General features: G+C 32.9%; 1 protein-coding gene across 3 annotated transcripts in view; it reads right to left on the bottom strand.

The window, feature by feature from the left end:
• Positions 1–24,911, bottom strand: part of CNTLN (centlein) — a 315,491-nt gene that overhangs the window by 133,128 nt on the left and 157,452 nt on the right. For all 3 annotated transcript variants that reach the window (XR_008424205.1, XM_053907969.1, XM_053907970.1), the window contains exons 9-12: positions 21,463–21,639; positions 19,515–19,640; positions 9,626–9,747; positions 8,169–8,288 (exon numbers count right to left, since the gene is read on the bottom strand). Coding sequence is in view for 2 of the 3 variants with exons in the window: in XM_053907969.1 (XP_053763944.1) it covers positions 8,169–8,288; positions 9,626–9,747; positions 19,515–19,640; positions 21,463–21,639 (545 nt within the window). In the remaining variant the exon portion in view is untranslated. The remainder of the gene's footprint in view (positions 1–8,168; positions 8,289–9,625; positions 9,748–19,514; positions 19,641–21,462; positions 21,640–24,911) is intronic.

Genomic DNA, 24,911 nt, shown 5'->3' with positions numbered 1-24,911 from the left:
TGTTCGCATGGATGTTGACTACAGTACAGTATTAATAAACTCTTGTCATATACTATATTTAATGTAATTGGCAATAAGGCAGCAGAGGAATGGGTCTATGTCTGCAGGCAGCCTGACCTAGAATGAAGCAAAGCATTCCTAAGCTTACTTTTGTATGGAAAAGCAAAGGACTGTCCATAGGTGCTTTGAAGTGACAAAAAATATACTAGCACCAGTTGTGGACACTTGAAAAACCACTGATTTCTGCCAAACACCGTGGCCTGAGATTGAGCATCAGAGCATGGGAGACAATCACCCCCAATCCCACAGAGAGAGAGAGAAGAACCATTGTCTCAGTTGTGATTATGTGACATTTGGTGTCACGTATTACTCGTATTACAAGACATCAGTCATTTATCAAGTTAAAATTTATTAGAAATGTTTGCTGATCTTATGGAACACTCACAGAACAAGTTACTCGCAATCCAAGGTTTTACTGTATATTTTAGCCAGATCCATCTGGCTAAAGACAAAGGGGAAAAATGGAAAGAATCAGGGAAGATGCAAACACAGAAAGGCACAGCAAAGCTTTATCTTCATATCAATCAAATTTGTAATTATATATTTGTGTGTTGATTATTATTTATGTTCTCCAATAAACCGAAGGCCTGTGAGGCCAGAATGTTCGTGTTCTGCTCAATATTTTACTTCCAGTGCCCAGCAAATTTATTGAATTAATGACTGAAAGCACCACAATACAAAAGGTCACAGATTCATTACTATGTAACTAATATTATAAAACTCCATAGTTTAAAAATCCTTTATTTTTCCCATTTTATTTACTTAGCTATAATGTTTACTTGCTTCCAGACCCCAGTAGTTTAACAGAATCATGAGTGTTTTTAAAGCCTATCTATAGGCCTCAAGTTGCATCATGTACTAGTAACATACTAGAGATCAGGTCGATGAGGGACCCTAGGCTTCGGTGCTCTAACAGCAATGAATTAGGTTTCATGCTGATCTTGTTCTGAAACTTCTCACTCTTACTTATGAAGACTTAATATGTAAATGAGTTTCCTTCCTTATGTATCCAACATCAGTGGCTGAATTTCTTGTCTCCAATACTCAGTCTTAAAGTAAGTGAGATTCAAAACTTGTTTCCACATAGCCTTGAAATCTGTTGCCTTCCAACAGACACCGATAACTTGTACAAGCCTTGATTATACTAATACACCAGAACTCATATTCTCATTTGCACTTGGCTTATGATAGCCTGTACTGTTTGATGTTGAATTGATTTCTCAAGGACTGATACATTTAAATTCTTATCTTATTAATTCACCACATTATAACTTTTACATGTGATCATATAGCCTGTTTGTCAAAGCTGTAATATGGACCAAAGATCTAAGTATGAGTTAAAACTATAAACACATAGTAGAAAACATGGAGGTAAATCTTTATGACCTTGGATTCGGTGATAGCTAGATATGTATATGAGTATGACACCAAAAGCATAAGCAAATAATAGTAATAATAATAATAATCAAGCTTCATAGAATTAAAAACCTTTGTATATCAAAGGAAACTATTATGAAAGTAAAAAGACAACCTACAGAATGGGAGAAAATATTTGTAAGTGTCTAGTAACCACAACATGAAAAGAGCTCTTGTAACTCAAAAACAAAAAGAGAACCCAATTTTTTTAAATGGCAAAAGACTTATATAGATATTTATCCAAAGCAACACAAATGGCAAAAAAACACATGCAAAGATGTGCAAAGAAAGACTAAGTGTTAACTAGAATGGAGGGCAAATGGAATCTTTGTAGATTGCTGGTGAAAATACAGAATGATGTAGCCACTACAAACACAGTCAGGCAGTTCCTCAAAAAGTTAGACATATACTTACTATATGACCTAGCAATTCTGCTCACAGGCTTATATCCCAAAGAACTGGAAATAAGTATTCAAACCAATAGTTGTACATAAATGTTCATAGTAGCACTATTCATAATAGCAAAAAAGTAGAAGCAACCCAATTAGCCAACAAGAGATGAATGAATAAGGGGAACCTGGGTGGCTCAGTCGGTTGAGCGTCCCACTTTGGCTCAGGTCATGATCTCACAGTCCATGGGTTCGAGCCCCATGTTGAGTTCTGTGCTGACAGCTCAGAGCCAAGAGCCTGCTTCAGATTCTGCATCTTCCTCTCTTTTGCCCCTCCCCTGCTCATACTCTGTCTCTTTCTCTCTCAAAAATAAATAAACATTAACAAAAAAAATTAAAAAGAGATGAATGAATAAATATATATTTATTGTATACAGTGGGATATTATTCAGCTGTAAAAAGGAATGATGTATTGAGACATACTACAATGTGGATGATTCTTGAAAACCTTATACTAGGCGAAAGAAGCCATATGCAAAAGGTCAGATATTATATGATTCCATTTATATAAAATATTCAGAATAGGTAAATCTACAGGGATAGAAAACAGATTAGTGGTTGCCAGGAACTGAAGGAAGGCAGAAATGGGCAGATTGGGAGTGACTGCTAAATGGATATGGGGTCTCTTTTGAGGGTGATTAAAATGCTTTGGATTAGATAAAGATCATGTCTATACAACACTATAAATACACTAAATGTCACTAAGTTGTATGCTTTAAAATAAAACTAATGTGTAATTCTTACAGTGCTAACAGTTATCCAAAAATACATGTGTTTGCAAAATATGTCATGATTTAGCAGACATTTTTTTTGAGAATTTTATTTCCAACTCATGTTAGAGAAATTCAGTTCCTAATCCTCATTTCTATATATGGAAAAATAATATTTGCACTGAAAGAAAACAGGGAGTCTTGCTTTGCTAAAGGAAAAAAAATAACTGAACTTTTCCTACCATAATATTTTGATTTTAGCTCCTTAAAAATTATTACTATTGTATTTTATAAAATATTCTTTGACATCATGGCCAGCATACATTTAATGTTTAAACCGAAAGGAGATGGTATTCCATTGACCTATAGCTTATCTACGTTTTATCATTAAGGAAAAATGATCAAAAGATAATTGAATTGAAGAAGACTTTAGTTATGATATATGGGGTAGAATTCCCTGCTTCTATAAAATAAAATTGAATTTTTAAATTATGAATTCTAAACCCCTTTACTACTGGCCCCAACTCTACCCACCTTCACTGACAAATTCACCAGCCAAGATTCTCAGCATCAAATAGGAAAAGCATCAGTAATTCTTTGCAAATATTTTACATTCTCATACTGATTTTCAGGTAAGAAACAAAAAAGTGAAACAGAAATGATAAGAAGGGGGTCAAGATGTTCAAGTGTGCTATATGAAGAATTTAGTTTTTATTTTAAGAGCAATGGAAAGATGCTAAAGGGTTTTAAACAAGGGAAAGTTATGTTCTTATATGTATTTTTAAAAGATCACCCTGCAGCATTAGGGGGAAAATGGATTCAAGGGTATAACAGTGGATGTAGGGAGATATTTACAAGTTTATTCTACATGAGCAGGAAAGATATGATGGTAGTTTTTGGACAAGGGCATTGATAGTAAGAGTGGAAAAACAGATATATTTTAGAGATATTTGTGATATGGAATCATTAAGACTCTTAGAAGGAGGTCAGATAGAGGGATAAATCAGTTATAACCCACTAGGTTTCTGGTTTGGACAAATGGACAAATCATAATGCTATTTTCCCTACTTTATGCCACTACTATTCCCTTATAGCTCTTATCGCCCTTTTGCTTGTTTTTGCTGTTAAGCTGTATGAGGTCCTGAATAAAAAAAAAAGGGTGGCATATTATTTTTCTGTGTTTACCTGGACCTAGCAGAGTACTCAGATGTAGCATTTTTATATAGGCTATGGATTAGTACAAAAAGACCAAAATTACCCACCCACTGCAAGTTCCTGATTTATTTAGCCAAAGATGCAGATAAACATCCAGTGAATGTCAGTATACCTTCCCTTGACTTCAAGGACATGTTGAATTTGCAATATAAGAAAAGCTAAATATCCTGTGGCAACTGCACCTCTTTTTATAGTTTTATATCACTACTCAGAAATAAAGTACACAAATATTTTTGTCTTTAGGAAAATGTTAACTTCTTCATTTAGGAGAATGTTAATATGACTTTGTTGGTTCATAAATCTAACTCAGTTATAGTAAGGCAACATCCTCAACTAAGTGGAAAAGCTGAGTAAGCCTGGCATTTCTGCAAGCTTTCCTTGCCTCTCACTACCTCGCATCCCAAAGAATGGTTTCACCTCACTGGCACATGGCAGATGGCCCTAAAATAAATCTCCTTAAGAGTTTGCAATTATTATTCTTCAATACACCACTGTATATTCAATATACATAGCTTATGTGTAGCTCTGAATTATATTGTTTAAATAGTGAATAAATGAAAATATATGAATATTTGTTAGATAAATACTGAGGGAACAAGCCAATTTATTAGCTCATAGATTGTGAAGTTCTTGGTCTTTTATAATAACATCATTATGATCTAATAAGTACATATATTTTATGAATATAGGAACTATATTCCATGCAAATTTCTCAAGTCCTCATATTCTTATACTACAGCAGCAACATACTTCTGACCATATTCAATGGTAGAAACACTATAGTATGGGTCAGTGGTAGCATCATTTCCTTTAACGTATTTTATAAACTGACTTAGAGCTGCCACACAATATTTTATTAGGATCTTCAAAAGTTAACTCAACTTTTAAGATTGAATTTGGAAGTACTATTCAAATTTGGTTGGAAGTAGCTTTAGTAGGACATCTTCTTTTATATGTTCTAGTCTTAAATAGTCAGGGCTAAGTATTAAACTAGATGCCACATGTATGACACAAAAATAATACTGCCTGGTCCACAGAAAAATAAGCTAATACTTCTAGTCCCTGACAAAAAGAAGTAGACATGTCTATCCCTATTCACCCCACTAGTTAAATATAAAAACCCTGAATGTGATAACACAAAACAAATATTAGAAAACTCTGAAAGGCAGGGAAAAGAAGAAGGACACAAGAGGGACCATAGGAGTAGAGGAACAACCCACAGTGATAAATTCTCTGGCTTTCTTCTTTCCTCCCAAATATCTCAAAGTAGGTACTAGAGAAATCCACAACCTCAAAATGCTAATGGACACAAATAAAAAACAGTCTCAAGCAAATTCTGCCCTCCCTAGCCAAGGAACTGAGAAATGGGCAAACAAGTAGGACAGAAATCATACTGACAATAACCACTCTATTCCCGCCATATACCACTGGAAAAAGGAATTAAAAAAAAAATTCTTGCTATTTCTGTCAATAAAGGAAGGTCAAACGAGAAGCCTGAAGTTCTACCCTCATCAAGTACACTGAGGCACCCCTTCACACATCCTTTAATGCAGTGTCAGCAGGGGTCAAGTTAGGAGCTAAGACTGCCATCACTTCTCCCAGTATTGATAGGACCCTCTCCCTTAGACACAATTATCATCAGAGATCTATTAAAATAAAAGATTTAAATAAGATCTAAAGTCTCAAACATAAAACACTCCCAATGGAGACAAGTGAAAATCACTCATCATACCAAGAACAAAAAAATCTCAACTTGAAGGAGAAATTGTAATTAAGAAATACCACCACCAAGATAATAATGCACATGTTAGAATTACTTGGCAAGGATTTTTTTTTAAAGTAATCTCTACACCCAACGTGGGGCTTGAACTCATGACCCTGAGAACAAGAGTCACATGCTCTACCAACTGAGCCAGCCAGGTGCTCCTTGACAAAGATTTTAAAGTAGCCATGATTAAAATGCTCCAATAAACAATTATGAATTATCTTGAGACAAATAAAATAGGAAGTCTCAGCAAATAAATCAGTGATATAAGAATCAAATGGAAATTTTAAAACTGAAAGTTATAAAAACCAAAGTAAAAAACTCAATGCATGGGTTCAACAGCAGATGAAAGAGGAAAAAAATCAGTGAACTTGAAGACAGAACAATAGAAATTACCCAGCTTTAATGACACTGATAAAATAGGCTTAAAAATAAAATGAACAAAGATTCAGGGACCTGTAGGCTAATACTAAAAAATCTAACATTCATGAAAATAGAGTTCCGAAAGGAGAGGAAAAAGAATGTGGGCCTGAAAAAAGTATTTAAAGAAATAAAGAGGAAAATTTCCCAATTTGACAAAGAACACAAACCTAGAGTTTCAAGAAGCTTAGAAAATCCCAAACAGGATAAACCAAAAGAAATCCATGCCAACACAGGTCATAATTAAACTTCTGAAAAGTAAAGACAAATGAAAATGATTGGAAGTAGTTAAAGAGAATGATGCACTCCCTTTAGAGGAATAATTAAAACAAGAGTGTATTTTTCATCAGAAAACATGGAAGTGCCAGATTTTTCAAGTCCTAAAGAAAAAAAATGCTAAACTAGAATTCTCTAATCAGTGAAAATATCCTTCTGGAATGAAGCTGACATGAAGACATTTTAAATAAAGGAAATATTAGAGAATTTGTTGCTAGCCAACTTACCCTAAATGAAAATCTAAAGGGAAGCTCTTCAAACAGAAATAAAATGATAAAAGAAGAGAACCTGGAAGGTCAGAAATGAAAAAATAACGGTGGAAAGGCTAAAAACATCCTTCTTTTGAAGTTTTAAAATTGTGTTTGATAGTTGAAGCAAAAACTATAACATCATCTAATGAGGTTCTCAATGCCCCAAGTAGGTAAACCTATAGACACAGAAAGTAGATTACTGGTTACCTAAAAGGTGTGGTGGTGGTAGAGGAATTGGGGAAGTAACAGCTAAGTGGTGTGCGGTGTGGGGGAGGGGATAAATGAGAATGTTCTAAAATTTATTGCAATGGTGGATGTATAACTCTTTGAATGCACCAAAAGCCATGGAATTATTCACTCTCTATGGCAAATCACATGGCTTGTGAATTATATTTCATTAAAGCTATTAAAAATTGTCAGGGACTATTTCTGGATAAATCTATAAATAATTTTCAAGATAAGAAACTTTCTTATCAGCATAAGACTTTAGCACTAACAGAGTGTAGTGTACTTTAAGAGGTCATTGGAAGTACACATTTTAGTCTGACATATCATTTCCTTAAAAGTTTATCATCATATGGAAAAGGTGTAATCTAAAGTTACATGTGTTATCATATAATATATAAAGTATGAGTCCGATTTTCAGCTAAAAAAATTCAATGATATTTAATTGCATTATGCCACATGATGCTAAATTCTAGTAATCTAAAAGACATCAGGCTTTCAAAAAAACTGCATGCTCTTGATGTCAAAAATTAGCTCTAAATGAAAAAATAGTTAAGTAGCAGAAGAGGCTAATTATGTTGGTTTAAGTCCTTTAAATTTCAAAATAAAAAGTGTTCTGTCTTTGCCAAGCTGAATATAATAGCCTGTGAATTATAAGATCAAGCAAGAAAACTGTATGTTTTCTAAAATATGAGTATCCTTCATCAAGTTTTATACTTAGGGCAGCTAAAAGACCTATGTGGAGGGATCAGCATTAAGCCCAAAGGACAGGCAGTGCACAGCAAGAAAGAAAGCAATTCCCTCGTGTCTTTTGCAGGTCACTACCAAGGACCATGTTAGCAGATCCATACCAGACCCTTAACAGGCAGTTCTGCTGCTACCAGTAATTAGCTTGGACAGCTCTGGCTCCAAGAGTAGCAGCAAGGCTACACCATAATGAGCTCAGCTGGGATTAGCAGGACAGGGCAGGGAACCAAGAGAGCTCAGGCATTCTGCATTGCGTATGTATCTAGGAGATCAAACAAGGATGGCTGGCTAGGTTATCCCCTCTCCACCTCATTCCAAAAATGAAGCACGGCAGTGTCTAAAATACAAGCTAATGAAGAGCGACACCTCCAACAGATGAGAGCCACATTAATTAACACAATCCCTAGATCATATTATACAGTTTCGGCTAGAGCTAGCAAATGTGCAACTTGTTATTGCATTATACATATATATATATTTAAAAAGGTATTCTTTTTTTTTCTTTATTTTTATTAACAAAAACCAGATTATTTCATTTTCAAATTTTATAAGGTATTTCTCTCACGACCTTTAAGCCACAAAAAATTTCTCCCAAATGTTTATCTAAGTCCATGTTGTTAAAAAAGAAACTCACTTTTCAATCATTAGCTCCTGGTTCTCCCTTTTGAAATAGGCCAGTTCATTCCACACAGCATCAGAATCTTCTTGGCGAAGTTGTTGGGGATCTGCTCTCTTTATTTTTCTGATAGGAGTCCTATTTTTAAAATGAAGTTGTTTTCTTCCTTAATATGTTCAAAATGCAATGTAAATTTATTTATACACTCCCTAAAATTTAAAAACATATATTGACCAAGTTTCTAAATTCAAGCTATTTATGGAATGAATTTCCTCAAACCTAAGTATGTAGAAATTAAAATCCTGTGTGAAAATTTCCAAAAGACTAACCTGCTACTACAGAAAGCAAACATTTAAGCAGAAATATGACAGTCTTAGGTCTATTTCTCTCTATTCATTCTAGTAATAATAAAACATATATTGCAGGATGGCCACTTTCTAAAAAAGGATTATAAGCAATCAACTCATCTAGAATTTTTTGCCAACCAATCTGAATGCCATATATGCACTTTCTCTTAAAACAAGCTATCATCAGTAAATATGTCAGAAAGTAGTTTTCACACTTCTAGTGACTACTAAAGTTAGGTGAGCAGAGGCTAAATGCAGGACAAATTGCTTTATCACTACTTTACTGACAAGTGATATGAAACATTTTCCATTCTTCAAAAGAAAAAATTAGATGTGACAATTACCTACAAAACATGCCAAATGCCCTTTATGTTTTCAATTTCTGTACATAAAACAAACTCTTCGTTTTTATTTTGTAAAAGTGCTGTACTGGCCAATTTAGAAACAGTATTTCTCTACAGAACAGACCAATGTGTATCATCAACATTGCCCTAAAGGATCCATCTCAAAAGATGAGAGGGTAGTAGATTTTCTGTACTCATTCAGTCCTTTGCCCTCTGTTGATACTGTTAACAGGGGAGCCACTTACGACTAACCAAGATCTGAACACCTGTTCAGAGCAATTGAACTGAGACCGCCAATTCATTCAGATAAGCTGCAGAACAAACTGATGGATAGTAAAGATTTTCAAATTGCATACTAGGTTGAAGTAGTTTTAAGATAGTTAACTATATATGTGAATTTCATATTTCTCTGGTCTTTCAATTAAAGAGTTATAAACTTTGTATTACCATTATTTTATTTATTTACTTTTTCAATCATTTGGGTATGAACTAATTTTGCATTAAGTTATCTACTTTACTAATCTACTCTATTGATATTTAAGTGTATACAATAATTCATCATCACCTACATTATAAAATCTGCAAATGATAGGAATATCTATAGTTATTGCTAGCATATTTATCTGCTTTCATTTATTGTATTATCTATTCAAAACTTCACAAGAAAGATTTGAATACCACGTAATTTCTTTAAAATCAAACAAAAGCCATTAAAACACCTATACAATGCTACTCGATTCCATTTAATATTTAGGGAAATGCCTTTATGAGCTATGTAACTCACATGCCACTGCCTTCTTCCCACTGTTTTAATTGCTCTTTTACTGCTCTGTAGTTGGTCTGTAACATCTGTAGCCTTTCCTTGCGTTTTTCATGGGCATCTCTTAGCTCATCATTTTCTTGGCTCTGTAGAACACAAAAAAGCAAGTACACAAGTTTTAAAAAGTATGAGTATAATGTTGCAAATAAAAGGTTCCCATCTAAATATGAAATTTGAAAGTAAACAGTAAATATAAATTAATTTGTAATACTTATTTAAACAGAAAAAAGGGAAGGATTCTTAAAGTCACAAAATAGGTTTGCTTGGTAAATTCAACAGATGCACTGCATTTTTTTTAAGCTTAGTAATTTCAAAATTTTGCTGTCAAATTAGTTCCATTCCTTTCCCTGTAGTCAATTAGTACACATACAAATATTTGAGTCAATTTTACAGAATTTTAATTTCTTTTTCAACAAAAGGATTAGTCTGTATATAACAAAATTTTATTTTCGTAATTATAAATGCATAGAATTAGTGTAAAAACACTAATCGTAGTAAGATCAATGCTTCTGCCCATGGATTTATGATTCGCTTAATACAAAGCATAGGGATTACACAGGAGGAAAAAAATCAGTTTGGACCTATGTCTGAAGTAGCATAGTGTAACATTCTGGGCTGCATTGTACAGAATCGAAATGGAAGAACTGGGCTTTGTACTCTTGAAGAGGTCATAGAAACATTACTGGGTTATACCATTAAAGTCAACAACTTCTAAGTGTTCAAAATAGAGTACATGAAATATGTCTTCATTTAGATATACCCACAAAAAGGAACTTATCAAGGCCAAATTTTCAGTTCCTAGAGGATGCATTTATGTTACATACGCACTGTTTCTCAAAGTAAAGTAACTCCTTGAATTTAACCATGTGAATTTCAAATTTGTTTTTTAAACTTTTTCATATTTCTATATGAAGGAACCTGTATAGTTATTTAGTGGAGGCAACAGGTACTCTCTAACATTACGGTGAGGTGAAATGAGTAGGCACATGGCAGTCAGAAAAATCTGAAATTTATTCTTAGAGCTTTCTCATGTTGGCTGAATAGTCTTAAGAATACTATTTAAATTAATTCAATTTCTTTTTCTGTAAAATACTGAAAAGAGCACAGAGATTTAAATAATGATGACTAAATTAAATGAGCAAATATGCAGGTAAAGCCACTGGCACTATGCTTGCCCGGTAGAGGCACAAAGCAGAAGTTAGCTTTCTTCCCTTTCATTTTCCCAGGTATTAACTGATGTCCTTATCATGAAGAAGCCAAATTCATGGATTCCTGAACCATCTACCTCTCATCTCAACAGTGAGATAATACTTACAGAGTTTGCATTATTTTACTGCAATTCTACCTGTCTCAACAGTATGGATATTTTGTCATTCCACTTTGAATGTAGGTCTAGTAGGATAACTTCAATAAATCTCTCAAGTAGTTATTAGGAAGTATCTGAGTCCTGTGTGCACCAAGCGTCTGTATGCCATCTGGAAATGGAAGTGCTTGATGAAAACGCACGAGAATGGCATCACTTGAAAGGGGCAATCAGAATAAACGCTATCCTGAAGAGCTTTAGAAGATAAACAGATTACAGATACTGCAAACTTGCTAAAGAGTAGCATGGTTTAATACCATGGTTAAAAATTCAGGATACTGAATTGAATTTTGCTCATTTCAACTGAAGAACCATATATTAAGAGTCTATTACATGCAGAGTGTTAAGTGCTGATAAGAGTTCAACTCTTCCTGCTCACAGTTAGTATATTTTATCTTGACATAGTTACTAAAATTCAGTGTGTCCCAGTTTCTCCATCTTTAAAATAAAAGCTATTTATATCTCTCCTATTCTAAGACAAAAGAATGATTTACCCCTTTTAAGAAAAAATTTTTAATGTTTATTTATTAACAGAGTGTGAGTGGTGGAGGGGCAGAGAGAGAGGGAGACACAGAATCCAAAGCAGGCTCCAGGCTCCAAGCTGTCAGCACAAAGACCAATGCTGGGCTCGAACTCACAGACCACAAGATCATGACCTTAGCTCAAGTCTGATGCTTAACTGAACCACCCAGGCACCCCAGGATGATTTACCCTTGACCTTAAGTTTTCCCTACTGTTGGTAAACAATCCAAACATCACTTTACTTCTGTAAATGATAAGCTTTCTAAACTTAGGTGAAATAATTTAAATTAACCAAATAGAAAAGTAATAATTAATAATGTTACTTCCTCATAAATGAAGATAAGTTCATTGTGTTTATTAGAATTCTTTAAGAACTAATCAGATTTATTAGGATTTTAAACAGGATATACTATAAACTTATTAATAAAATAATTATAAGAAATGTATAGGTATTAAAAAGATTCATGTCAAAACACAATTTTCTTTTCTTTTCTTTTTTAAAGTTTACTTCTTTATTTTGAGAGAGGGAGGGAGACAGAGCATACACACAAAAGAGAGAGAGCGAGCACGAACAGGGGAAGGGTAGAGAGAGGGAGAGAGGGACTCTGAAGCAGGTCCTGCACTGTCAACACAGCCCGACATGGAGCTTGAACTCATAAACCAAATTTACAAACCAAACCTTGGCTGCTTAAACTGACTGAGCCTCCCAAGTGCCCCCAAAACACAATTTTCAAATGAACATAGTTAAGCTGAATATTTTGTTAAATTCTAAAATAGCTTTCTCTAATTACTCTTCATTGAATCAAAATCCTTCCCCACAAACTCTTATTTTACAATGAATTTCTTAGAAATGATTACATACAAACCCAGTGTTTTGGAATCATTAAAAGTCTGTGTTAAGAGTCCCTAGAAGCTCTGAGTAAAAAGAATTTAAAAGACTGCCCAACAACAAAAGACGTGAATAGACACTTCTCCAAAGAAGACATCCAGATGGCCAACCGACACATGAAAAAATGCTCAACATCACTCATCATCAGGGAAATACAAATCAAAACCACAATGAGATACCACCTCACACGTGTCAGAATGGCTAACATTAACCACTCAGCAACAACTGTTGCAAGGATGTTGGAGAGGATGCGGAGAAAGAGGATCTCTTTTGCATTGTTGGTGGGAATGCAAGCTGGTGCAGCCACTCTGGAAAACAGTATGGAGGTTCCTCAAAAAATTAAAAATAAAACAACCCTATGACCCAGCAATTGCACTACTAGGCATTTATCCACAGGACACAGGTGTGCTGTTTCAAAGGGACACATGCACCCCCATGTTTTTTGCAGCACTATGAACAATAGCCAAAGTATGGAAAGAGCCCAAATGTCCATCGGTGGATGAATGGATAAAGAAAATGTGGTGTGTATATATACAATGGAGTATTACTTGGCAGTCAAAAAGAATGAAATCTTGCCATTTGCAACTACGTGGATGGAACTGGGGGGTATTATGCTAAGTGAAATTAGTCAGAGAAAGACAAAAATCATATGACTTAACTCATATGAGGACTTTAAGAGACAAAACAGATGAACATAGGGAAGGGAAACAAAAATAATATAAAAACAGGGAGGAGGACAAAACAGGAAAGACTCATAAATATGGAGAACAAACTGAGGGTTATTGGAGGGGTGGTGGGAGGGGGGATGGGCTAAATGGGTAAGGGGCACTAAGGAGTCTATTCCTGAAATCATTGTTGCACTATATGCTAACTAATTTGGATGTAAATTTAAAAAAATAAAAAAAAAATAAATTACATAAAGCTACAAAAATAATTAAATAAAAATAAAAATAAAAATGATGTTAAAACATTCAATTATAGTGGTGCCCACTGACCACCTGCATCAAAATTACCTGTGATGGTTATTAAAAGTGTTTTAGCCCACCCCCCAAAAAAAATTTTTAAAAATAAATAAAAGACTGCCCAACAAGTAAAAATTAATCAAATGGGATATCCAGATTTTTTGTGTTGTCTTTCACAAAAAATCTTCTGTTAAGTCTATGGAACAAATGGAGTTTCTTATTGTTAGTACTATCATTATTTTAGCATTTTACAGTACTGTCTCAGCTTCCACTAATCACTGAATTTATACCCAATATTTTCCCTAGTTCTTATAGAGAAATCAACTATCTTAGGCTATTAAACCGAAGATTAAGACTCAATAAAAATTTCCTGAGTCCTAAATGTCACCCACAATATGCCAGACTCTGTCTTAGGCATAATACTTAAACAAAGCACTCACCGTAGCCACCTCTGTAAAACTTTGGTGTAATGTATTTCATATTAGCAAAAAGTTTTGATTTTTCTATAGTAATTGAAATAGGGGGCTCCCTCCATTAAGTAGTGATTATGGGAAAGTAGTTTTATAGAGGAGCTTTCTCCTTTAATAACGCATGCTTCATAATTTACTACAACTAATGCTGGAGTATTTACATATTCCTTATAAAATTACTAAGATCTAAATTATTACAAATGAAAGTAAACTAGGGATTATTTCACAAATCAACTTGATAGGCATAATTTATAACAATTATTATTTTAAAATGCAGTTTCATCCATAGATTTGTCCTTTGAGAATGCTACTAACAAATTTTAACACATGGGTTAAATAAGTCCTAGAGACTATTGTTCCTTTGGCCTACTTTACAAATAGACAGAATTATAGAGATATGTAAATATAGGATAGATAAGTAGATACATAGATAGATAATATATATTCAAAGAAAAACATTTTTCCCTATTTTAGTGCAAGAACAGATTTAGCTGAAGTCTTCAGGCAAAAGTTAACTATCTCAAAAGAAATATTTAATGTGTAGAAAGAATAATCAAAATATTTTTTTATATTATAACAAATACAAATTAACCATAGTTTGGATTATGATTCTTTAAGTCTCATTTGACTATAATTGCCTAAGTCAAAACCATAGTACTTCATTTGGGAAATACTGTACCCAAAGATCTTATAACAAAATCAAATGTAAAGACTGAAAGATATATTTAATATCACTAATCGCTACACTTTCCCAAGAGGATACACTCAAAAATATCCCAAGGGGAGTCACTGAATTAGGTCCATTTATTAATTAGATCACTCAATAAAACACTTAGTGACCACCTTCACTATATTTTGCAATTAAACTAGCCAAACTAGAGGCTCTAATTTCTATATACAAACAAGTGTGAAGGACTAAAACATTAGAAAATAGAAAGATTGTAACAAGGGACTTTGTTTCATGGTATCTGCAATTTTACTTTTTTTTAAAATATATTTTTTAACGTTTATTTATTTTTGAGACAGAGAGAGACAGAGCATGAATGGGGGAGGGTCAGAGAGAGAGGGAAACACAGAATCTGAAACAGGCTCCAGGCTCTGAGCGGTCAGCACAGAGCCCGATGCGGGGCTCAAACTCACGAACCGCGAGATCATGACCTGAGCCGAAGTCGGCCGCTTAACTGACTGAGCCGCCCAGGCGCCCCTGCAATTTTACTTTTGAGTTCATAAGAATAAAAATGAGTCTTGATCTAATCTACTAATTTGGTCAAAGGCTCCATGACAGGCATGAGGCAAACTAAGAATATGAGTACTGTAAATAAAACAGTGGCTCAATCTTCATAGAATAATAGCAAGGTTTTTAAAAAGTTAAAAAAAGAAAAACCTTTCATAAAATACCAAGGATTCCACCGATGATTAATTTTAGCAAAGTGTATAAAGTTGAATGTATAAAGAATGCATATTAGAGCATTGAAAAATAAAAAGACATATAAACTATATTCAAAGGACACACTGATGTTATTAAATGGTATAGAAAAGTGAGAATAGAATCAAGTTATCAAATGCATTAAAGTCCATAAAACAGAGATTCACGGCATTAGTGATCCCAAGAATAGTAAAGATTTCATAAAACTCAGATGCATTGCTTTCCAAATTATAGTTTATACATTGTTAGATAACTACACTTAGGAAGTCAGGATTTGGAAATGGTTGGGATGTTTAGAATAACAGTTTTCAACTCTTTTATTACTATTGGTTCTTTTATTTACAACTTTGGTCACTCATCTTGAAAATATGTACAACAATTCACAGAAATAAGCTAAACAAGATAATGTACAAATATTTTTACATAATTCATTACTAGTATCAGAATAATATGCATGACTTACTACTGATACAGTAAGGAGCATTTCAATATATCAAAGTGCACATACATTGTTCCATGGTAGAGGTTATCTGGAGAAGCTTATTTGTCCTGCTTTCCCTACAGTCCACCTTGGTGATCAACTTGGGACCTAAATGTATCTACTGCAGGGGACCTAGGTGGCTCAGTCAGTTAAGCATCTGATTCTTGATTTTGGCTCAGGCATGATCTCACAGTTCATGGAATCAAACCCCGTGTCAGCCTCAGTGCTCACAGCTATCTACTGTGCCATGGAGCATGTGTTTAGTTTAGTAGTTCCAACAGGTATCTTCCATGGACAATAGTTTTTTGTGAAATATTAATAGGTATATTAATATACCTATTATTAATATAATCAAGTAGATCTGGGAAATAAATTATACCTTTCTATAGATTCACAGTACACATTGATATCTTAACAGCTCACAGAAAAAAAAGAGATTTTAATCCACTGCTTATGATAATTGAGCACAGAACATTTTTCTCTGTCATATTCCCATTAGCTTCTGGCAGAGCAGTATTCAGTAGAATACTAATATGGGAAGGCCATGATAAATATCAATAGGTATTAATGGGTAATGGTCTACAAAAGGAGCACCATGACCAAAAAATGCATATTAAAAACCATAAGACACTGTTGGGGGTTGAAATAAATCCCCTTCAGAAAGGTATGTTCGAGTACTAACCCCTTGGTATACATCTTTACAGAGGTAATTAAGTTAAAATGAGATCCTTAGGATAGGATAGGTCCTAATCCAATTGACTGGTGTCTTTATAACAAGGAGAAATTTAGACACACAGAGAGACACACACATTGAGGGAAGATGGTGTGAAGTATGAAGACACAGGGAGAGTGCCATCTATACATGGAGGAACACCTGAGACTATTAGAAACTAGAAGAGAGAAATGGAGTCTCTCCCTCACAGGCTTCAGAAGGAACTAACCCTATGGACATCTTGATTTTGGAACTTTGTGGCCTCCAGGACTTTGAGTCAATAAATTTCTGTTCTTGTAAGCCAGGCAGGTTGTGGTAGTTTGCCATGGCAGCCCCAAGAAACTATTACAGACACATCATTACTTCTTATCTTACCTTATATTCACATGCACTTGAGCAACAGTAATAATATTAATACTAAAGCCTAATTAGGAGAAATACAGGAAGAAGTTTCGTGTCTTCACTAAATATGATAGGTATACTTACTAAAATAAGGCTGTAAATTAAAAAGTATCCTGGACCCAATCACTCTCTTTGGAATTGCTTTTACTTTACAGGTTTTGTTTACCTACTTCTTTGGATAAATGGTCTTGATTATAGTGCTTTTTTCATTCAACTATTTTGCTCTTTCAAAACAAGAAATCCTTTCCTACTAAATGACAAAATACAGTGAAAAACATCTACTCGCATTTTCCCCTTATCTTGCAAATCTATAGAAGAAAACATACATTTGAAATTCATAATTATCACTAACCAACTTCAAAAAGGAATACAGAAGAAGTATAAATGAACAAGAAATTGTGTGAAGAAAGAATTGTACTCTGAAAATAAGCTTGAAGCCTCATCCAAAAGTGTAGTTGTTAGGAAAAAGCAGTAAGAAATTAGTACAATGCTTCTGAGACTCTTTTTCAAGCAAGAAATTCAAGAGGTAGAAGAGGATAGATCTAAAAATATCTTAATTGCTCTATTCCTTCCTGCCATGTCCAAGACTCAGAGAGTTTGGGGGCAAGTACATGGAGATCTGTTACTATTGAGTGGGATATGTGAGTTAATTTTATGTGTCAACTTGACTGATCAGATATTAGGTTAATCATTTTTCCTGGGTGTATCTGTGAGGGTGTTTTTGTACAAAAGGAACATGTGAATCAGAAGACTGAGTAAAGCATACTGTCCTTCCCAAAGTGATAGGATTCATCCAAATCACCAAAGGCCTGAGTTGAATAAAAGGCTGCATAAGAAAGAATGCTTTTATTTTATTTTTATTTTTTTTGCTTTTTAGCTGAGACATTGGTTTTGTCCCTTTGGACTCAGATTCAGATTGGGACTGGAACTTATACCATCAGCTTCCTGGTTTTCAGGCCTTTGGACCCAGGCTGAAACCGTACCACTGGCTCTCCAGCTTTCCAGTTTGACAACTGTAGATCTTAGACTTCTCAGACTCCATAATTGTATGACCCAATTCCTTATAGTAAATCAATCTATCTATGTCTGTTTCTCTCTTTCTCTCTCTTGAGATAGACAGATAGATGGATATAGATATATAGATATAGATTAGATATAGATCTTTTTCAGAATAATGACACCTCATTAGGAAAACTGAAAGGGTTCTATCCTACTGGTTCTGTTTCTCTGAAGAACCCAGATTAATACAGGATAGAAGCCTTGGTATGTGAATTTCAAGAATTATGCAAAAGGAGGAAGATGATAACATGGCTTCCTAAACATGCCCTTAATATCCTGTGTGTACTCCCATGTTTACACTAATGTACTAGATTCAAACTGCTCATATAGCATCTTCTTAACTAGAGAAAGGGTCTTGAATGATAGTTATCTAAGAGTCTCCTTTTTTACAAGTGACTTGTTTGGCTAGTTGCACTGCTCAGTAAGTTGTTATTGAGTAAACAAACACATTAGCAAGTAACTCCAGGTGTGGGACACCTAGCTGGTTCAGTTGGAAGACCATGTGACTCTTGACCTCGGGGTTGTGACTTCAAGCCTCATGATGGGTATAGAGATTACAAAAAATAGTAATAATAAATGAACCAAGTAAACAAATCAGTAACTCCAGGTGTATAAATTTCAAGTAGGTTAAATATTAGCAAGTTGATGTCATCTGATCATTTTATTTTTTGTAGAAAAAGAGATGATAATTTTCCTTTCTTTTAGAACTAAAGTTTAACTCTATAAATATATTGTTTAGTGGAAAGGCAGAAAAAAGTATTAATTGTAGCTTAGGTTAACTATACCTCAAAACCACATCTTATTCCACAGCACACATAATATAAGACAAACTTTTTTCTCCCTAAGAATAACCTATATTATATGACAAAGAATCTGAGCTTTAAATGTATTGGATTCTAATCATGTGTTAAACAATGGTCTTGTCATAAAATGTCTTAAAACTATTTGAGATTCAATTAAATGGCTACTTCTCAAATAGTATAGGCCTTTGGGTAGTCGTGCATAAAGAATCACAAGTTTAGCCATATTAAATTCAGAAAAAATAAAAACCCTCAATATAGTCAAATGGAAAAAATAACATATTTGCCATTTTAACTATGTAATTTGTCTTTAAAGGACAATTGTAAGTGACTTGAGCTAGGTGAGTATAGTTTTTAACTCACTTTTCTTTTTATATGCTTATCACATATAGAGAACTATGAAAAATTCTCTACTTGCTATAGTTCTATTTTTTTTTTGTCTCTGAGGAGCTATAAGAAATTTATTCCCAATATTAAGCCAAAATCTTCCCAAATAATTTTATTTTTTTACAATTTTATTTTTTTCCAAACAATTTTATTTTTTTTCCAAACAATTTTAAAGTAGTGGATAAATATTTACTTACAAGCAGCAAATTTTTTTTGTTACTTTATTATCTAAGACGCAAGACCAAACGATGATACATTTTTATACACGTAATTAAATTCAGGAAAGATAAATGATAAGCAGTGATTTGTAAAGGGAATGTTTACTTTGGTATATCTTTATCTTTGCAAGGTTATTACTAAAGAAATGATTTAATGTTCACCTTTAGTTGTAGTGCCTTCTCTAAGTTTTCAATCTTTCTTTCAGCTTTCCTCAGCTTCCTCAGCTCCTCTGAGTCTGTGAAAGAACTCTTTGGGGACAAAGACCTTGAACGTTTCACAGGTGGTTCCTCGAGAATAAAACAAGGACATGGTTGAACTAGTTGGAACACTGGATTATGAAAGACATGCAAAATTAAAGAACAAGTAATTTTGAATACTAATAATGAATTATAAAAAAAATCCTGCATGGAATACCAGAGAAATAACAAGCGGAATTACCACAGTGCTACCGCTAAAGGTTTCTCTGTGACTCGTTAATGAGAATATTCATTTACATTTACATTGTTTCTTTCAGAATAATGATGTCCCATTAGGGAAGACTAAAGGGTTATAGACTCAGAAATGCAAGAAACCTCATTACAAAGGAGGGGATAGAGGCTGGTCTAATTGCTCTATAAGGGTCCAAGGTTACACTTGATAGGACAACCAGAAACAAGAGGGAAAGGATTTTTTTCCCTTTGAAATAGTTTAACACACTGTGAAGTTGAAGGAACAATATGCTTGAGGAATATAAATACAACAGACAGTAGATCTTATACCATAATGACCATATGGTCATTAACTATAATGTGGCTAACTAGAGACAAGAATGTGTGTTTATATTATGTACAGCTTCATATACCAATCTGGAGAAGGAATATGTGAGAGCAACTATTAAGCTGGGCAACATATTGTTCATACTTACTGCATGTCCTTATGAAAAAGAAAGAAAATTTTGTTCCAAATATCCCTCTCATTTTCTTGACTTTTGTTAAAAGCAACGAAACATCAAAGTGTTTCATTTTTTAAGTTCAGCAATGTAGCAAGCAACCAAATTAGACCTATAATGTATCTCCATTTTAGGAATGTTTTCTTTCATTTAAATAAAGCTCAATACTCTGAAACTACTCCAAAATGGCAAGAAATGTTTAATGCAGTTATGTTTAAATAAATAAATAAATACATATGTACATATATAAAGCTCACTCTTCTGAAAACTACTAATAATATTACAGGGAGTAAATAAGACTGTAATAGTAACTTGGATCTTTTCAAATACTTCCTTTATTAAGACAGTTCTATTCATAGAAAAAATGTAAAGAATTAAAAACAATTATCTTGGAAAACACAGTATTCTGTTTATAAAAAAATTTTCTATGCTGAAGTAACAAGTGTGAGAAAAATATGTCTAAATTTTCTTACTTTTCTATGTATCTAGAATTTACATATTTACAATGTTATACAATAACATATTTATAACGTGATATTATAAAATTTTTATATTGGTCAATGTTCATAGACTCTCTTGCAGCCTAACAGGAATACATACTATAGTGTATATATACTGTAATACAAATACTACAAAAAGGGAAAGTTAGACACTAATAAATGAGAAACATGCTATGGAAAATTTGCTTATTTTCTGTGTTGCTACATGTTTAAATATGAAATTATAAAATTCCATAAATTGATGTCAAATTCCACTTTATAATTTATATCTACATGGGCAGTATTTTAAATATCATATCTGAATGAAATAGAAACATTAAGATATATTTTTCTTTTAACAACTAATACTACTTTAAAATGATTTTTTACCTAGATTAGCTTAGCTATAAATTAGATACATGAGGCATATACTTAGCAAAACTTTTTAACCTAAGAATGTTAATCTACTGCAAACAGCTATACTACTGCTAATATATTTAATTAAATTAGGGATATATTATTTAGTTTTTAAAAGGGGAAAACTCTCTACTCACAACAATTTTTTATCAAGCATTTGGCATATAACATTTTTCAAGCTTCCAGAAATATAAGCAGAGAAGTAAATGCTGCTGTTTTTTAACTTCATTGCTTGTCTTGCCAGCCTCATCCTGACAAATTCACAAAATGACAAAATGTCCCTACCTTATGTTTTCCTTCAGTACTTGTCCAGATGCCCTTCTCTGAGGAATCCTTGTTGGTAGATTTGTTCTCTGAGAGTTTTTCATTTGCTATTTTTAGTTTTTCCTGTAAATACTCGATTTCAGACTTCTGTGAGACCATTAAAGTTTCTAAGCTCGATAAAGATGGCCGTTGAGATACCTATTAAAAAAAAGCGTAACTGCAAATATATATGCATGTTTGTATATTATTTATATATGTGCAAACACTTATCCATAATATTACATTATATAAATAAGTATTCAGAGAGGGAAAATTTCATTTCAATAATGAACTATAAATTAGAATTAGCTAAACTTCTATTATCCTAATAGAATGGCATTTTCCAATAAAATAGCCAAGAGTCTGTATAAATATTTTCCCAAATAATATTGCCATACAGATTTGCAGAAGAAAAAATTTAAAGCATGGTTGCATGAAATATACCACTCATAAGTAAATTAATTATTTCAAAAATACAATTATACACATATGTATTTCTTCACAAAATACTCCAGCCACCATTTGATCATCATGAGTCATATAATACCACTGAATATAAACCTGGTAAAAGGAAACCAACAGCACTATAGGTCTAATTGTCTTTCAGTGTATCATAATTTAATAACATCAACACAAAAGACTCTGATATTTTCAGTCAATACAGCCCATTATATTCTCTCTTGAAATTTATTACTATGTCAGATAATCTGTTAACAGTAAGCATCACATTGTAATTATAAGAAAAAATCACAGAAAAATTAAGTATGTAGGATATCTTTTAGAAATGTCAGTTCAAAAAAACCAGCATTCTATAAAATTCTACTACCATCTCAACTGAATATATTTGAGACCATTAAAATCCATGCACATACTGTATTTCAAATTAAGCACTCCACTTACAAAAAACAAAAACACTAAATCATAGTGCAAACAAAGTTTTTGTTGATTTCCAGCAAAGAAAGTCAAGATTACAATCACAAGATTCTCATATTGGATATAGAGCAAGCAGCCCTGAAAATAGTTTCATTTAAAATGTGGAAACCTTATCCATCCTAAATGATATTCCTAAGGGCTATCAGAAGAATACACATGTTTAACTTTTTTGAATCAATGTTGGAAAATTTTACCCTTTTCTGGTTTTAACTTTTTCTTTTTTTAGGGAATAGGGAAAAAAACTGCCCTAATTCAAACTTCTAATTATTTATGAGAGAGGTCATCTTTGATTTATTTACATTGTTACACTTTTGTCTATTTAAATCACTTGATTTGTTTTCCAACCGTCATTCTATTATATTGCTAAATATTTTTCTCAGCGTTGTTTATATTGTAGTTACCACATTTACAATATATTAAATACTTACTCCAGTACCGTTCTTTAAATATCAAATTAAAATACTTCAAGCACTTTTATTTCAAACTCTAAATGATTTTTCCCTATTCTTTCCTCCCACCTGTAATCACCATATGATTATTATTTATTTTATTTTCTCTTCCTATCGTGTAAGCAAATTTACAATGTTTATAACTATTCCGTTTGATTGGGCTGGCAATCTGAACAGTTTTCAAAAGCTACCTGCTCTTATCCAGGTTCCTTTAAATAAAATTATGAAGAATATATTAATATCCTATCATTTACCAAAGGTATTTTTAAAGAAGTTGTTCAAGGTGAAACAAAAATTTAGAATAAAATGGAAATAACATAACTTTAGTTTTATTGGTGTATCCAGTAGGAAATCCCATGTTCTTTAAATGAGTTTAAATAGTTTATTTATTTAATAATGAATTATATGTAGTAGATATGAATATAAAAATACAAATATCCAGTCAAGAAGCTGCAATGATAAACTCAAATATTCATGAAGACACTAAAAATGCTCCAACAGTGGATACTATCATCATCATAAATGATTTCATATTTAAGGAGCAGTCCTTCAGAATTCTTCAACAAACAATAACAGAACTTCAAAAACTGTAATAATGATGAACTCAAATTCACATAGAAGCTGGGAAGATAATGTAAGTAAATAAGTAAAATGGGTTGTTTTCGGTTTGTTTTAAAATTATAGCTTTAGAATTCATTCAACAGAGATGCTTTATAGACGTATTAAACACGTATATACATTCTTTACATCCACAAAACAACTTCTACATTCTCCCGGGTTTTTTTTTTTTTTAATCTTATCCTCTCCCCCTCTTTCCTTTTATCACTTTTGCTAGAGATATATGCACAATAAGTATTTTCATATTTCTCTTAATATGACCACTTTTAAAAGTATAAGTAAAATGAAATGTCAAATGACACTCTGCCTCACCTCAGGTCATAACAAGGGTATATGGCAACAGCAACTCAGCTCCAACCGTTTCCCTAGAGGAATGAATGTGGCCCACTACTGCCAGAGCTGCTGATTTTTCAAAAGAAGGAATCAGGACTTCTAACAGAAATCTCCTAATTTTAAGATGTTGGCCAGACTCAGTTTATTACTTCTGTATTTTGAGAACATGGTTGTGGGAGTTATAAACCCCTACAAATTTTCTAGAGAAATTTTGAAATATGCATCAAAGCCATCAAAGCACATAAAAGCATATCAAGCTTTTGGCTTAGCATTCTAGTCATGCTGAGGGTTGATACAGAAAGATATCCATGACAAAATGTTAAATGAGAAAAGCAAGTTACCAACGAATATATTATATAGAAACAGATTTCATCAAACGTGCATAGGAAAAAAATAAACCTTAAAATGTTTTACTTAGTGTTATTTCTTAGTGGAAAAATTATATGTGCATTATTTTTTTCACATGTATTTGAATTAATAAATTTTAATAAATTTTAAATTTTATTAAAAGTAATAAATTTTACAATGAACACATCACTAAAAGTTTTTCAAAATGTAAATTTTTTCTTCAAATAAAAGGAATAAAAGTTGACTATAAAATTTTCAGGTTAGATAAGAGAAATATAAATGGGAAATCTTTCTATAATTTCATCCCTTACAGTTCACTAGTGGTAACTTTGCGCTATACTACTCAGATGTTAAAAAGAAAAGGAAAACCATTGTAATTCTGCCCTTTAATCTGCTTTTTAAAATAGGCTTAATTTTTCAGAGCAGTTTTACACTTATAGAAAATCTAAGCAGACGTTACAGAGAGTCCTGTACCTCCCACTCTCACCCATCCAGGTTCTCTATTATTAATATCTAAAATTAATATTTTGTACATTTGTTACAAGTAATAAACAATATTCACTTTACTTTTAACTTAAGTCCATAATGTATTCAAATCTCCATAGTTTGTACATAACATCCCTTTTCTGTTCCAGGATCCCATCCACAATATCACATTACATTCACCTGTCATGACAGCAACTCTTGGCTCTGACAGTTTTTCAGACTTTCCTTCCTTTTGATAACACTGATAGTTTTGATGAGTAAATG

This window comes from Panthera pardus, unplaced genomic scaffold (assembly GCF_024362965.1).
Source record: "Panthera pardus isolate Hobbes unplaced genomic scaffold, ASM2436296v1 HiC_scaffold_20, whole genome shotgun sequence".
Taxonomy (NCBI): Eukaryota; Metazoa; Chordata; class Mammalia; order Carnivora; family Felidae; genus Panthera; species Panthera pardus.
This window is presented reverse-complemented; position numbering and strand designations above follow the sequence as displayed.